Below are 16,885 nucleotides of genomic sequence, written 5' to 3'. Positions count from 1 at the left end.
GATATTATCCGCTTTGGGCCCCGACCACGCCCTCACGGCTTTGTTTCTGGGAACTTACACGAGAACTTTCCGATGGGTCACCCATCCTGGGATTGCTCTCGCGCGCTACTCGCTTAACTTCGGAGTTCCCATGGAACCCGAAGTCAGTGAGCTCCCAAAAGGCATCGTGCTAGGTAGGGATGAGAATATACATTTAAGGATCATCTCCTGGGCGATGTGGGATGTCACATAAATCATTTGGGAACAAAGTGCTATCTTTTAAGATCTTTATTGGTCATTTTACAAATGAGCAAACTTGTGATTAAAAATTTCATTAAAAAGTGAGTGAGGAGACAAGACACTAAAGTGAGAATAACAACACTTATATTAAATCAAAGAGCACGAAAGCCTTGCTTGTGCCTGACCAAAATTGTATAAAATGTTTGTCATTAATGTTATTGAAGGGACATATGCAAGACCACATACTTTCGTGCTCAAATTTTATAAGGAAAACTAACGAAAAGTTAAAAAGAAAACTTTAATTTTAATGAAAAATGACAAATAAATGTGTAAATGAATAGTATCAGGAAAGGTAAAAATGTGATTTTTTGTTAAAAGTGAATAGTACCGGAAGTGTTTGTAAAACTCCCAATTTTAAAAGGCACATATGCAGACCCGGTTCAGGGTTTTAAAGAGCAGAACATCTTTTGAACTAAGTATTATAAAAATTGAAAATATAACTACAGACCTTGAAACCTGACATAAGTTTTTTGCTTGAATAAAACTCATTGAGTAGATTCCACATCAGCAAATTCATTAATTATGTGTGATTTTATACATTAAAATTTTTTTGGATGCCTAAAATACCTCTATTTGGATAATTGATGTACACAATTAATTCCATGCAAATTATAGAGGAGAATTAATAATTTTACAAAAAGAGGAAAAAACAATAATGTTAACATTCATTGCCTAATATATTATAATAATAAAACATGCATAATATATTTAACAATACATGTTAATTAAGTCACGAAATTTATATTTGACATATAATTTAGGAAATTATTTTACACACACATATAATTAAAAAATAAAGCCTAATATATATGAAAACATGCATACAAAATAATTTACCTACAAAATATGGAATTATTTGATTCAAAACTAATTTACTTATATTTTGTAATTATTTGCAGATAAAATAATTTACTTACAAAAATAAATATCGTGCTAATATAAATAAATTTATATATAGGTAGTTAATTTGTACGAAAATAGAGACATGTTATTTGATTCAATTAATTAACCTACATTTTACATAAGTGAGAATTAGCTTTGGACTACTAAGTGAGAATTCTTTGGATTAAAGCTTGGATGTGTAGTTTTTCTTTTTATATTTTATTTTAACATGATTATTACATCATAATGCTTGTGTGCCAATTGACACTTGACAAGATCATCATAATGCTTGTGTATCAATTTGATAGCTTGACAAGATGCTGAATACAATTCTTTCATTTTTCACGTTCGTGTTCTCATGCTCTCTCTCTTACACAGGATGGAATTGGGCTTCTGATGGATATGACCTCAAAGTGTGTCTAACTGTGTACGAGAAGTTGAGCAAGGTTATTGGTAGTGACTATGCAATCAGAGGTTATCTTTCAACCCATCCACCCGGGAAAAAGAGAGCTGAGTTGTTGGCTCAAGCTATGATTCATGTACTAGTCTGTAACTCTTGCATGTGTTCTCAATTTCACATGTCACTGGTTGTCAACAATCACAAACTCTCTCGTTGTCATTTCTGTGATTTGGTAACACGTTTGTATATAAATACGACCTAAGTTTCTTTTCTTCATCTTCTCCATAAGTGCCATGGATTTGCTTTCCACTACTTTACGGGCTAGTTTGGTATTGCTGTGCTTTGAAAAAAAACTGCTTCTACTGTGCTGTGAGAATAAGCAGATGTGAAATAAAGCAGCAGAGTGTTTGGTAAACTTTTTTATAAAAGTGCTTTTGAGAAGAAAAAAAGTAGTATTATAGTGTTTGATAAACTTTTATGTAAAACAGATGTGAAAAAAGCCGGTTTTTCAAAGTTAAGTTTTGCAGCTTCTTATTTTTTATTTTTTTTCACTCAAAACTGTGAAAAAAAGCTGAAGCTGAAAGTTTACTAAACACAAAAACAACTCCCAACTTTTTTTTATACCAGCTTTTTCAGAATCACCTCAATACCAAACCAGACCTCCTATAGCATTAAGCTTAGCTTTAATCATTAATAATCGCATGCCATGAATAAAACGTAGATTATGCAAGTTCTAATCTAGTCAATTTTTTTTTTTAAATTTCATAATAGCAAGAGCAATGTCTCCTTACATAATATGGATTCCAAACATGCATTCATGATCTGGATATATGAATGAGTCAAATTACTTATCCCTCGGTCTATTAGTGAACTAGCTCTCCAGGGATTGTGAAAGGTGTTCCATTAGAAATATTCTTGTTATTACTTCGACTTGTATTTAGGCAATTTGTGAAGTTCTAGTAGTTGGTAGTTAAAAACTTATACATCAAAGATTTCAGAGTAGTACCTTCACTACCATGACATCAGATTAGAAGCCAAACAACCATTAATCGCTTGCTTTATGTCCGCAATACCGTTGGATATGGCACATATGTGGTATGCGTACACGTAATCAGAGATATTTCCAGTCACTCTAACTCACTCTTCATGTGAATAGGGAGATCGGAATATATTTCTAGTTTACAAAGAAGCTGTTGGGTAGGCAAGTGTAGATTCAATGCGTGTGTTATTAATGCTGTTGAATAAATAATTTTTCAATGTAAAGTAATGCATTTGATATTCCAGATGCCTAAATGTCATTCGATAGTTATTTGGATTTACTATGATATGATATGGTGGTATTAAAAATTAGGCATAAGAAATGTGTTTGTAAGTGTCATCTTAAACATGTCACGTCCAAATTTATCAAGAGAAGACGAGAGAATTACCGTCGGATAGTGAATGCTCGTGCGATTTCCAAATAACACCAGTTTCATGGTACATTAACTCTAATCTGAGCATCTCTTTGACCGATAATCAGTTTCATTCATATAAGTCCAATACACGTAAGTTCTTCACGTGCTGGCATGCCATGGCCAAACTTGCAGCTCACTGGGAATCAGCTTCATTTCATATTAGTTCTAGCGGTTGCCACAGTAATTACATTGGTAATTGCTGGCACCAACCTGTATTTTCCTTTTGCAATAACTATAAGTCAAAACTGCAGTTTTGTAAGCTTGCTCTTGTGATTCTTTAACACGCAGGGGACATGTATCTAAACCAGCTGCAACATATCGGACTGAGTGTGGAGGCTTGGCGTGCATGTTGAGAATTCAATGATATCATTCCTGATATCTTGGCTTAGTTTTAGGAAACTATCTTGTAAATTGTTTGTAATTTATTTGTGATTATCTGTAAACCCTAGAATGTAGGATAGGTTACTTCTTCGGCAAGTACTCTCTTTGTATAAAGTCTCTTAGTATCAATTGAAGAAATTAATTTTCTGCAAAATATTCTTTGCACTTTTTACATGGTATCGAGAGCTAGGCTGAAAACCTAGTTCCTTCCGCTGCCTTTTGTTTCTCTGTTCTTTTCCGTCGTTTGCCATGGCTACCGACGCTGTTTCTGGAAGCAATTCCGATGCAAAGGCTAATGTTTCCAACCCTTTTTTTATTCATCATTCTGATCATCCAGCCATGATGCTGGTTTCAAAGCCCTTGAATGGGGATAATTATTCAACTTGGTCTCGTGCTATGAAGATCTCCTTGAGTGCCAAAAACAAACTTTGTTTTGTTGATGGCACTGTCCTTCAACCTTCTGTCAAGACCAAGCCGGACGATCACGCTTCATGGCAGAGATGCAACGACATGATTGTAGCATGGATTATTAATTCCATTGACTCGGATATTGCTGACAGTATCCTTTATATGACTGATGCTCATGCAATTTGGGAAGAATTACGTGAGCGCTATTGCCAAAGTAATGCTCCTCGAATTTTTCAACTACAACGGGACATTGCTTCACTTACACAAGATCAACTCTCTATTGCTGCATATTATACGAAGATGAAAAGTTTATGGGATGAGTTGTCGTCCTACAGTGACTCCGTTTCTTGCACTTGTGGAGCACAGAATGAGAGGAACAAGTTGATGCAGTTTCTCATGGGACTTAACGACTCCTATAGTGCTGTTCGAGGGCAGCTTCTGTTGATGAATCCTCTTCCAACTGTTCGTCAAGCCTATGCATCGATTTCCCAGGAGGAGAAGCAAAGAAGCCTTGCTTCTTCCCGAGTTACTACAGGCACAGCAGCCATGGCTGTGCGTCACAGTGGTTCGAAATCTTCTAATCGCTCCGTCTTAGGACGATGGTTCCCTTTCTGTGGCTTAACCTTATGCAAACGATGTCCTGGTGGATACCCATGAAGTTGATAGCAGGTATCAATGGTATGGTAGTCTTGATCACAAAAATGAAACACAATCTATTCTCAAGAATTTTTTTTCATTTGTCAAAACTTAATTTAACACTTATATTCGTCAAATCCGTGTTGACAATGGTGGGGAATTTTTTTCTCTTCGTGACTTCTTTAAAGATCATGGAGTGATTTACCAACATTCTTGCGTTTATACGCCTCAACAAAATGGGGTCGTAGAACGCAAGCATCGCCATATACTTGAAACCGCTCGTGCCTTGCGTTTTCAAGCTAATCTTCCCCTCCATTTTTGGGGTGAATGTGTGCTCACAGCCGTTCATCTCATTAACCGTCTTCCCACACCCATTATTTCCAAGAAAACGCCTTTTGAACGTTTATATTCTACACCTCCTACTTTTTCACACCTTAGAGTCTTTGGTTGCCTTGCTTTTGCCACTGATGTTAATGTGAATCACAAATTTTCTCCTCGTGCCCACAAATGCATTTTTATAGGATATCCTATTGGTCAGAAAGCCTACAAGTTATATAACCTCACCACTCACCAAATCTTTACTAGTCGTGATGTTGTCTTCCATGAAACCATCTTTCCTTATCAAACCTCGCCTTCTTCTTCCCCTCAACCTGTGTCTTCACCTGTCCCACTTATTTCACCTCACTTACCTGATCCCGTGTCACCCCCCGACCCTATAATTCCACTTGAGTCGTCCCCTTCCGCTGATGCCGGCTCTCCCACGCCTCCTGCACCGCTTCCTGCATCTGCCGTTCCTGACCCCCCAACGTCAGCACCTGCTCCTGCCCCGGTGCTCCGTCGCTCTAGCCGTCATTCTTCTCCGCCACCCAAGTTACGTGATTATGATTGTCCTACTCTCAAGCTTACCCAACCACATCCTCCATCGTCTTCGTCGTCTGGTCACACTCCAGGTACACGGTATCCACTCGCTAATTACCTTACTTACCATCGTTTCTCACCTGCACATCAATCTTTCCTTGCCCATATTACTCAACAGGTTGAACCCCGTAGTTACGAGGAAGCTGCTCGTTTTCCTCATTGGCAAGCTGTCATGGCTTCTGAATTAGAGTCATTGGAAGCTAACCAAACTTGGTCTCTTACTTCCCTTCCCCGTGGCAAAACTCCCATTGGCTGCCGTTGGGTTTACAAGATTAAGCACCGTTCTGATGGCTCAATTGAGCGCTATAAGGCACGTTTGGTTGCCAAGGGCTATACCCAGCTTGAAGGTGTTGACTTCCATGACACGTTTTCTCCAACTGCCAAAATGGTCACTGTTCGGTGTTTATTAGCTCTTGCTGCTTCACGGCAGTGGTCTCTTCATCAGTTAGACGTTAACAACGCTTTTCTTCATGGTGACCTTCATGAAGAAATTTATATGACTCCTCCTCCAGGTTTTCGGCGACAGGGGGAGAACTTGGTTTGTCGCCTCAGCAAGTCTTTATATGGGTTGAAACAAGCTTCCCGTCAATGGTTTGCAAAGTTTTCTGACTCTATTCAATCCGCTGGTTTTGAACAATCCAAGGCTGACTACTCATTATTTACTAGGAAACAAGGCAAGTCTTTTACAGCCCTCCTAATTTATGTTGATGATATTTTGATTACGGGGAATGATTCGAATGCTATCGATGCCCTAAAACAGTTCCTTAATGGTCGTTTTAAAATCAAGCTAGGATCTTGGCAATCTAAAGTACTTTCTTGGGATCGAAGTATCACGTTCTAAGAAATGAGTCTTTATTTCCCAACGAAAGTATGCTTTAGAAATATTAAAAGATGGAGGTCTTTTGGGAGCTCGCCCCGTTGAATTTCCCATGGAACAAAATCTTAAGTTATCAGACAATGGTGCAATTCTCAAAGACCCGGCACAATATAGAAGATTGGTGGGGCGTCTGATATACCTAACAATCACTAGGCCGGATATAACCTATTCCGTGCATGTGTTGAGTAGGTTTATGCATAAGCCTCGCACACCACACATGGAAGCAGCCATTCGGATTTTGAAATATATCAAAAATACACCTGGACAAGGTTTGTTCTTCTCTTCTGAAAATGATTTGGCCTTAAATGCATATTGTGACTCGGACTGGGCAGGTTGTCCAACAACACGAAGATCAACTACGGGGTATTGTATTTTTTTGGGCTCTTCATTGATTTCTTGGAAGTCAAAAAGACAAAAGACTGTGTCTTTATCATCAGCGGAGGCCGAGTAACGAGCCATGGCTGGAACTTGTTGTGAATTATCATGGCTACGATATTTATTGAAAGATCTAGGTATACTGCATCAAAGACCGGCTCTGCTCCATTGTGACAATAAAGCAGCTCTTCACATTGTTGCTAACCCAGTTTTTCATGAGAGAACTAGGCACATAGAAATGGACTGTCACTTCATCCGGGACAAGATACAAGACGGTTCAGTTGTTACAAGATTTGTTCCTTCTTCCAATCAACTTGCAGATGTACTCACGAAGCCATTAGGGAAGGAAACTTTCTCAAAGATCATTCACAAGTTGGGAGTTCTCAATATCCACTCTCCAACTTGAGGGGGAGTGTTGAGAATTCAATGATATCATTCCTGATATCTTGGCTTAGTTTTAGGAAACTATCTTGTAAATTGTTTGTAATTTATTTGTGATTATCTGTAAACCCTAGAATGTAGGATAGGTTACTTCTTCGGCAAGTACTCTCTTTGTATAAAGTCTCTTAGTATCAATTGAAGAAATTAATTTTCTGCAAAATATTCTTTGCACTTTTTACAGTGCAAGGTTAGTTCACAGGGTAATTACTTTATGCTAGAAGTTTAATCCTAATGCGCATTTTGCAATAGTTCTTAGCAGTGGAGCCTTATCAATTTGGGTCTATTATATGGTCTACCTTGATATATAATTTCTTTTTCTGTTATCAATAAAATTCTCTTTTGCACCACCGAATTTAGAGAAAAAATGATTCACCCCCACATGCCTCCTTGAAATTCCTAAGAATTATATTAGAACACCACTTTAGTTAATACAAAAACATAGTTAATACAACGATCTAGTAGATTGTGGTCCTAAGTTCAAATCTTGTAAAATGCTGATCTTGAATAACTGTTCTTTATTATCCTTTCACATTTGGATCTTTTCTCTTATCACTTTTGTTTATTGTATAGTAGTTGTTGTCATGCTACTTCTCAAATGCTTCCACATTTCAACCTAAAATAATGCATTATCAATAGTTGAATAACTGTAACCACCGCTAAGAAGTCATTGTTATAGTCTATTTGATAGTCTTTGTCCTTCCGTATTCGTTTCTTTCCTCTTTTCCTCTCTCTTTCACTACACCTTCCAGGCTGGCGGTATGTCATTTCTCAAGTCTATATGCAAACATTATAGTATTATAAACTTTCATTTTTGTGAACTGAAGGAGCTTGACTTGGGTTTAAGTATTTCAGTATCATCCGTTCGGCAACACAAACACAACCACTGCCATTTTTTTCATACATATATGTTCTCTATACACACTTTTTGTTATAATGAGTGTAGCTTATATTGAAGTCACCGTTTACAGTAGGGATATTGATATCATAGACAAGAACCACTAGGACTTGGAGTTGAATGAAGCAGCAGCAAAGCTAGGAATTGTCAGGAGAGGTGCGAAATTTATAAAGGTAAAAGGTTCTAAAAAAATATCGACATCCAAATTCTTTAGATATTAGACAATATTAATGTCATTCATAATTTATCAACACAAACAAGTTACAATTATTGTCGGCGAGGTTTTATGCTATGAAAACATCGCATATATAGACTCATTATTAATAAAAGTAAAAACATCCTTCTCATTACAAACTATCACTCAACTATTGATCTCCTATTTTGTTACGTAATGATATTTTTATTCATAATAGAAAATATTTTCTCTCCTAAACGGTCGCAACCGGTAACATAAAAGCCAATATAAAAATGCATAGGGTCAGATGCCCTATTGTTGTAGTGTGGCTGCCACCACTGTAAATCCTTCACTGTATTATTTATTTTTGGCGCGAATTAATTTCAATGTGTGTTTTTATTAATGCTTTTGAATAAACAAATTTTCTGTAATAGTTAGCCTCCTCTGCTTCTTTGCTGTGACCTTCTAGCTATTGTCAACTTTAGAACACGAGCGGAGCAACAATGTGTAGTGAAGATGTAGATTATACAAGTTCAAATCTAGTCAATATTTTTATTTTCATAAGCAATTTGTGGAGTTTTAGTAGTTTTGTAGCTAAAAGCAAATATATCAAAGATTTCATAGTACCATTACTACGGTGACATCAAATTAAAAAACCAAACAACTATTAATCGCTTGTTTGTCGCCACAATACCGTTGAATATGCCACATGTGTGAGATAATTACACTTAACTAGAAATATTTCCCGTCGCCCTACTCCTTTTTCGTGTGAATAGGAAGATCGGGATATATTTCCGGCTTACAAAGAAGTTGTTGGTAGGCAAGAGTAGATTCAATAGAGTACTTTTGACCCAGTCCCCTCATGCAAAGCTGCTAAACCATTCTTTCTTAGCATTTTCTTGGGTCAAAACCAAACCAAAGTATGCAGATTCGTTTCACACTGAAACTTCATATGTCCAAGTCCATACCTGGAAGAATATTTTCATATTTTGAAGTCAATTTTGCCTGCAAGAAAAAAATTATTTTCGTTAAATTTCCTGGAAGATGTGAAAACACATAAAGCATAATTTTCTTTGTCCTCATTGACTTCGTACCGATCAGACCAGTTTTTTCGGTGATTCAATTTATAGATCAATCGATTATTTCTGTTCTTACATTACTCTTAATCTTAGCTGCTCGATCATCGGTGACCAGGTGCGATCGATTAATGGCTTCTTCTTCTTCTTCTTCTGGCCTTGGTTGGAAATACGATGTGTTCATCAATTTCAGAGGGGAAGACACTCGCAGGGGCTTCGTCAGCCATCTCTACAACGCTCTGGCTAAGAAACCAATCAACGCCTTCATTGATGCCGAGAAGCTCAGAAAAGGCGACCACCTTTCCGAGCTCCTGACAGCGATTCGAGAGTCGAGGATTTCGATTGTAGTTTTCTCTCAAGACTATGCTTCTTCCACTTGGTGCTTGAAAGAACTCGTGCAAATCCTGGAATGCAAGGATACCAATAAACAGATAGTACTCCCCATTTTCTATGATGTTGATCCGTCTGATGTTCGTAAACGCAAGAGAAGTTTCGCGGAAGCTTTTGCTCAGCACGATCGTGATTCTAACGCTGAAATGGAAGAGGTCCGGAGCTGGACATCTGCTCTTACAACTGCCACCAGTTTATCTGGCTGGGATTCGCGAAACTATGAGTAAATTCTAATTTGTTTTAGTTTCCTATTAATTTTTGGGATTTTTGTAACGTTTAGGGGTAATTTGATAAATATTTAGTTTTCAGTTTTAATTTCTATTTTTTTGAAAACTAATAGATGAAAAAGACCCATTAATTATTATTTGGTGGTGTTATTATATTGTTTTTTTTAATTTGACAGGAATGATGTGGTGCTTATTGAGGAAATTGTAGAAGATGTTTATAGGAAATTGATCGACATCTCATCAACATCAAGCGAAGATAATGGCTTGGTTGACATGGATTCTCACATGCATGAAATGCTTTCATTATTATATCCTCCCGGAGGTGAAACGAATAATGTTCGAGTTGTTGGAATATGGGGTATGGGTGGTTTAGGCAAAACAACCATCGTTAGAGCTGTTTATAATAAAATCGCTGGTCGATTTGAAGCTTCTTGCTTTCTTGAAAATTTCAAGGAAGGTTTCCTGAAGCATGGCAAACTACATATGCAGGCACAACTTCTATTGAGTATCTCAGACAACAAGGTGGGGAGTTCTCACATATCGAGTAAAGGTTTTCAGGTGATGTTAAAAAGCCTTGGTCAGAGAAAAGTTCTTATTGTTGTTGATGATGTGGATAAATTAGAACAAATTGAAGCTTTACTTGAAGAGCCACATTCCTTTGGTGGTGGAAGCAGAATTATTATAACAACTAGAGATTCACAATTACTAAGCATAGCTGATGTGATATATAATCCCAAGATTCTGAGTGATTCTGGAGCTCTAAAACTCTTGAGGCAGCACGCCTTCGGAAAAAACCAACCCACCAGAGATTATGATGATCTCTCTAATCGTGTCGTAAAATATGCTCAAGGTCTGCCTTTAGCACTCAAAGTTTTGGGAGCTTTTCTTGGTAAAAAAACTATACGCGAGTGGGAAGATGAGTTAGAAAAAATAAGGAAAATCCCGCAAAGGGGAATTCATGATGTGCTTAAAACAAGCTTCGATGGACTAGATGACACAGAGAAGGACATCTTTCTAGATATTGCATGTTTCCTTAAAGGGATGAAGAAATACCAAGCAATTGAAATTCTGGACGGCTGTGGTTTCCATCCTCATACAGGAATAAGAGTTCTAATTGATCGAGCTCTCATAACTATCTCATGGAAGGGGGAGCTGGAGATGCATGATTCATTAGAGGAAATGGGTCGAGAAATCATCCGCCAAGAATCTATCAAAGAGCCTGGGAGACGAAGTAGGTTGTGGAATTATGAAGATGTTCGTCACGTGCTAACTCAAAATACGGTGAGAAGTCTTTTTCTTATGCGCTTGTTAGTAGAAAGCTTCAATTTTTGATCAAAATCAATTTCTTAGGCTCGTTTGATAACCATTTTTGTTTTCAATTTTTAGTTTTCATTGTTTTAATAATGAAAATTGAAAACAATTAAACAGAAAATGAAATGATTATCAGACGGCTTCTTAAGAAACAAGCATTAATTTCATAATCAAAACTAAGGTTCTCTATATTTTCCTTTACTTTGATTTGCACAGGCTACAAAAACAATTGAAAGCATAATTGTGGATTTCTCGTACTCAGACTGGCTATGTTTAAATGCTGAAGCATTTGGTAGAATGACTCAACTAAGACTTCTCCAGATCAGTCAAGGCTTCGTTTTTAAAGATGAGTACTGCAAACCAGAACATCTGTTTGGGTCCTTAAAGTTGCTTAACCTGAGGTATCTCTCCTGGTTTGGTTTCCCTCTCAAGTCTTTGCCATCCAACTTTCAATTCGAAAATCTTGTTGAACTTGACATGCAAGATAGTTCCATTGACCGACTTTGGGAAGGAACCCAGGTATGTACAATCATTTACATGTGTTTGTTTCTTTTAAATGTTTGGGCTTTGAGTGAGATGTCTTATTAAGTAATGCATGTTTTCCTGATTGTTTTAACAGAAGCAGGAAAAGTTGAAATTCATCAATTTAAGTTATTGTCGATACCTTAAGGAAACCCCTGACTTCACAAACGTGCCAAATCTTGAGAGGCTAATTCTTCAAAGTTGTGGAAGTTTAGTTGAGGTTCACCCGTCTATTTCGACTCTTACAAAGCTTGTTTTATTGAATTTGAATTGGTGCTCGAGCCTTGAGATGTTTCCAGAGATTTCAAAAGTGATTGAGGAGTTAGAAGAGCTTGATTTATCTAGCTCAGGAATTAAAGAACTGCCCCTGTCAATTAACAATCTCACAGGGTTGAGTCATTTGAACCTATCAAATTACAAGAAACTTAAGATTCTACCCAACAAAATTCGTATGAGATCTCTCAAAACCTTTAATATGTCTGGCTGCTCCAGTCTTGAGATGTTTCCAGAGATTTCAGAAGGTATGGAGGGGTTAGAAGAGCTTAATTTATCCAAGTCAAGAATTAAAGAACTGCCCCTGTCAATTAATAATCTCACGGGGTTGAGTCATTTGAACCTTTCAAATTGCAAGGAACTTAAGATTCTACCCAACAAAATTCGTATGACATCTCTCAAAACCTTTAATCTTTCTGGCTGCTCCAGTCTTGAGATGTTTCCAGAGACTTCAGAAGGTATGGACGAGTTAGAAGAGCTTGATTTATCCAGGTTAAGAATTAAAGAACTGCCCCCGTCAATTAATAATCTCACGGGGTTGAGTCGTTTCAACCTAAAAGATTGCAAGGAACTTAAGAGTCTTCCAAGCTGCATTCATATGAAATGTTTGAAAACCTTTAATCTTTATGGCTGCTCCAGTCTTGAGATGTTTCCATCGATTTCAGAAGGTATTGAGGGGTTAGAAGAGCTTGATTTATCCGGGTCAAACATTAAAGAATTGCCCTGGTCAATTAATAATCTCACAGGATTGTATCATTTGAACCTATCAGATTGCCAAAAACTTAAGAGTCTTCTAAGCATCATTCGTATGAAATCTCTAAAAACCCTTAAACTTTCTGGCTGCTCGAGTCTTGAGACGTTTCCAGAGATTTCAAAATTGATTGAGGGGTTAAAAGTTCTTGATTTATCCGGGTCAAAAATTAAAGAACTGCCCTTGTCAATTAAAAATCTCATAGGATTGAATCATTTGAAGCTAGAAAATTGCAGGGAACTTAAGAGTCTTCCAAGCAGCATTTATCAGCTCAAGTCCCTTGTCTCTCTCTCGCTTTCCGGTTGTACAAAATTTGAGGTGTTTCCAAGCATTAAAGAAGATATGGAAGGATTAAGAGAGCTTTTCTTGGATAGAACATCTATCAAAGAGCTTTCCCCCTGGATTGAACGGCTTACGGGGCTTCAGTGTTTAAGTCTGACAAACTGCAAAAGCCTTGTACATCTTCCCGACACACTCTGTAATTTGGCACGCCTTATCACAGACGCATAGCTCCGTCCTGGCCTGAGTCCCTCTCCACCCCAACCCCCCAATTTCTAGGTAATCAAAATTCAAACCCTATTTTTGATTCGGAATTAAAATTCGAAATTTGGGAAATTTTATTATCTGAATAAAGAAATAATTTTCAGGGGTTTTGAGTACTCTGTTTGAAGCAATCAATCGGACACTACGCCGCGTTGCAGCGGCTTTGGTGGAATTGGCGTGGTCAGACGGCTGGCCACGGCCGCATATTTTGAAATCCCAAGAGGTGGCATTTTCCAAGGAGAGGTACATAACTCCACCCGCCGGATTCTTTTGATTCGTGCATGTGCAGAAACTGTGAAGATATTCTTATGCCACCGGTGCTTCTCCAATTTGGGTGAAAGGTACTTTGCATTTCCTTTTATCTTAACGTTTGTATATCTGCAAATTACAGTGAAGAAATGTATTTCCATGATTAATAAATGTTTCAGTAAACTTGGCCGTTTCATACCCCCGATGTTTTTACCCGTATTTTGTTGTAGCCTTTTGTTGATTCATAAAAAATCTGTGAAAAGTAGAGTTTGTGCAAAGTATTAATCACAGGGTGAATGCATTGCTTGCAGAGTTCAGACAACCTTAAGCTGTATTATGCTTTTTGTTATTCAATTATTGCGGGGTTTATCCTTTTTGGTGGCCTCATAGCTCCCTCCGTAAGTTCTTTATGTATTAACTCGTTGTGATTAGTTATAACAGTTATTCACAAACATTGTTTTCATTTACCGGTCTGACAATACAGTTCTGAATTTGCAAGTGAAAAATGAGGAAACATATCGAATAAGTGTAGTTGTTGCTTATAAAACATGGATTCGGTTTGTAACTCTTTCCTACAATTACCCTTACATCTTCAGTTGGAGTTGAAGTTGGGAATAGGAGGCACATCGTATAAAGATTTTATAGTAAATATGCATCTGCCATTGCAGTTGAGGTATGGCACTATCTTGACATGAAGCTAAATAATGTTAATACTATATTGTTACCAGTTTGGTTTATTGATCTCATATACTTTCAAACTGCAGTCAAGTTGATCCCATAGTGGCGTCGTTCTCTGGAGGAGCAGTCGGAGTGATCTCAGCATTGATGGTAGTTGAAATAAACAATGTGAAACAGCAGGAGCATAAGCGATGCAAATATTGTCTTGGAACTGGTGTGATAATGTCCTATGTTTCTCACTTTTAGTCATATGTACTGTAGCTTTAAATATATACGATGGAAAGATGTTTGGATTGGTTTCGTATGTCAACTACCCAGTGTATTTGATACTTCTGCAGGATATCTTGCTTGTGCTCGTTGCTCCAGCACTGGAACCCTTGTTCTTACCGAACCAGTTTCAACAGTTGATGGCGGAAACCAGCCCCTTTCACTGCCAAAAACTGAAAGATGTTCAAATTGCTCAGGAGCGGGAAAGGTTAGACATATAATTATGGCCGTTGAATTGAATGTTTACTGCATACTAAATTCCTCTTCTTGCCTGCCGCTTAGATGCACTTGTTTCATCATATACATTGAGGAATAGCTGATTCACATGTTTGGTGACTGTTGTGTTTGTCGAGCACATGAAAGACATTTCGGAAGAAAAATAATTGACTGGAAATGGAGTTTTAAGATAATTTAGTAGCAAATTTTTGAGAGGTGACTTCCAAATGGCAAATATCTAACATTGCATCTGCAAATGTGGCAGGTAATGTGCCCGACATGCCTTTGCACGGGAATGGCGATGGCAAGTGAACACGACCCTCGGATCGACCCCTTTGATTAGAAGCGCAACGCCATCGTTAGTTGTTCCCTTACCACTTACAATCTTCTCTCTCTCTCTCTCTCTCTCTCTCTCTCTCTCTCTCTTTTGATGCAAATGCAATACGTACATCCTTTCATAAGTCGTGACATGAACAAGGAACTTCTGTGTATATCAACTGTTCAAGAATTTGACCAGACATCTGAAAGCGATTCAAATATTTCCTTTCCTTCAAATTTGTTTTAAAAAATTGAAGAATCGACTTCTTCCGAGGGATCGCCTTTGAATCAAAACTGCTTTGTTGCTCGTCCCAACAGTTAACGAGGGAATTGTTATTAGCATTCACAAAAGTTAGAACACCACCAAAATCAAAATTTTGGAGAAAACGTTGGCAAAAGTGGTAACACACATATATGTGTGTGTTGCCACTTATATATATAAACATAAACATAACATAAACATAGCATGCATATTGCACACACAAATACTTGTAATATCAAGATATATACAGACAATAGAATGAAAATGCCAACTCTGCCAAGATTTATAGTGGTGAAACCAAACCACAACAGCAAATACTTTCGCCACACACGACGGAAATCTTGATGGTACGCCAGCTCCGGGGTTTCTCAATTTCACCGGATAGAAGGCTGGGAGCCCTTACGCCAAGTTCGAAGTGGAGATGGCAAAGAGTAACGGGAATGAAGGACTAGTCCGCATCAGATGCTGTTACAACGATGAAGGTGGAGCTCTCGCATACAAAAACGAGTAGTACACTGAAGTACTCCCAACATTTCGTCGGTATTTTAAGTTTGGTAGGTTAACGGCAACATCCAAGCCGGCTTTCCTGTAATCGCAGATGATGGAAAGGTCAAGAGAGGGTTTACAGGAGCATTCAAGTTTGGAGAAACTGAGACAATACTGAGTAATGCACAGGAGGCTGCGTGCAAGGTTGTTCCGACACCCTTAGTTGCTGGGAAATAATTACCATCAACATGGATGATGGCGTTTACACTGGTGTCAATACCTTCGACATGAAGTTCGACACCAACGAAGAAATGTCTTCTCATCCAATGCTCAGCGCTATATTCTCGGAGTTTCACAATATAGTTAAATGGGTACATTATTCTTCAGAAAATTTACATATTTTGTGTTTTATTACCAATCCTACATTCGATACCATTGAATTTACTGGTAAAAATACATTTCTGCATTAGTTTACATGACAGGATTAGGAACATGACAGGATTAGGAACATGATTTACGCCAGGACAACACATGTTAAAACCATGAGCATATCATGCATTAGTTTTCGTTTGTGTTTTTCATGCTACAAGTGCATCGAAGACCAAACAATCTAAGCTAATAAGCAAACAAGATATCGATATTTCAAAATCCCATGACTTTCGGCAAGTACTTACTAAATCTTAAGCCCATATAACAACTGAAAACATTTAGAATTGCACCAAGAGAGAAAGCTAGCAATCATACCTCAGCTGACCCAGCAGCAATGACTTCGATCGACACAAAGGTCCGGGTCTGATCATCGTTAACAAAAACCTCCCACTTGCTAAAATCAATCCAATACCTGTTTCACAATAACAAAATGAGTTAAACCGAAAATGGACAATAAATTTGCAGGCTTACAAAATTATGTTGAATAACAGAACTAAATTCACGCAATGCAGACAAGAGAATGTAAATGTAAGATGTAACCATACCGCCTCTGAATCTGAAGCTTCTGCCGCAGCATTGTCACCAAGGAATCAATCTGGTGCACCCGAATCGGAACAGTTCTTCTGAGACATATATGGAACTCTCTACCTAAAGCAACTTGTTCAAGTTTATGCTCGTCCTTACGCAGAATGTCAAGCCGGACGTCAACGTCAACGGCATGGAGACCAGGCACCCGAGAAGCTAGCTTGTTCAAAAACAAGGCCAT

At 37.9% G+C, this 16,885-nt stretch overlaps 3 protein-coding genes across 3 annotated transcripts; 2 read left to right on the top strand and 1 right to left on the bottom strand.

Moving 5' to 3' along the window:
• The first annotated feature begins 8,361 nt into the window (after positions 1–8,361).
• On the top strand, positions 8,362–13,219 carry LOC137733674 (disease resistance protein RPV1-like). The gene is made up of 4 exons (XM_068472827.1): positions 8,362–9,810; positions 9,991–11,095; positions 11,342–11,644; positions 11,745–13,219. The coding sequence occupies exons 1-4, from the start codon at positions 9,329–9,331 to the stop codon at positions 13,179–13,181; spliced, it is 3,327 nt and encodes a 1,108-aa protein (XP_068328928.1). The 5' UTR covers positions 8,362–9,328; the 3' UTR covers positions 13,182–13,219.
• A 445-nt stretch (positions 13,220–13,664) lies between these two features.
• On the top strand, positions 13,665–15,051 carry LOC137733690 (protein ORANGE-GREEN, chloroplastic-like). Its single transcript, XM_068472853.1, has 5 exons — positions 13,665–13,861; positions 14,060–14,136; positions 14,228–14,355; positions 14,480–14,616; positions 14,890–15,051. The coding sequence occupies exons 1-5, from the start codon at positions 13,760–13,762 to the stop codon at positions 14,965–14,967; spliced, it is 522 nt and encodes a 173-aa protein (XP_068328954.1). The 5' UTR covers positions 13,665–13,759; the 3' UTR covers positions 14,968–15,051.
• A 1,377-nt stretch (positions 15,052–16,428) lies between these two features.
• LOC137734494 (uncharacterized) lies at positions 16,429–16,885 on the bottom strand. Its single transcript, XM_068473748.1, has 2 exons — positions 16,665–16,885; positions 16,429–16,531 (listed from the first exon to the last, which is right to left on the bottom strand). The coding sequence occupies exons 1-2, from the start codon at positions 16,883–16,885 to the stop codon at positions 16,429–16,431; spliced, it is 324 nt and encodes a 107-aa protein (XP_068329849.1).

This window comes from Pyrus communis, chromosome 5, assembly GCF_963583255.1.
Source record: "Pyrus communis chromosome 5, drPyrComm1.1, whole genome shotgun sequence".
Taxonomy (NCBI): Eukaryota; Viridiplantae; Streptophyta; class Magnoliopsida; order Rosales; family Rosaceae; genus Pyrus; species Pyrus communis.
Note: the sequence above shows the minus strand (reverse complement) of the source record. Positions and strands in the feature narration are given on the sequence as shown.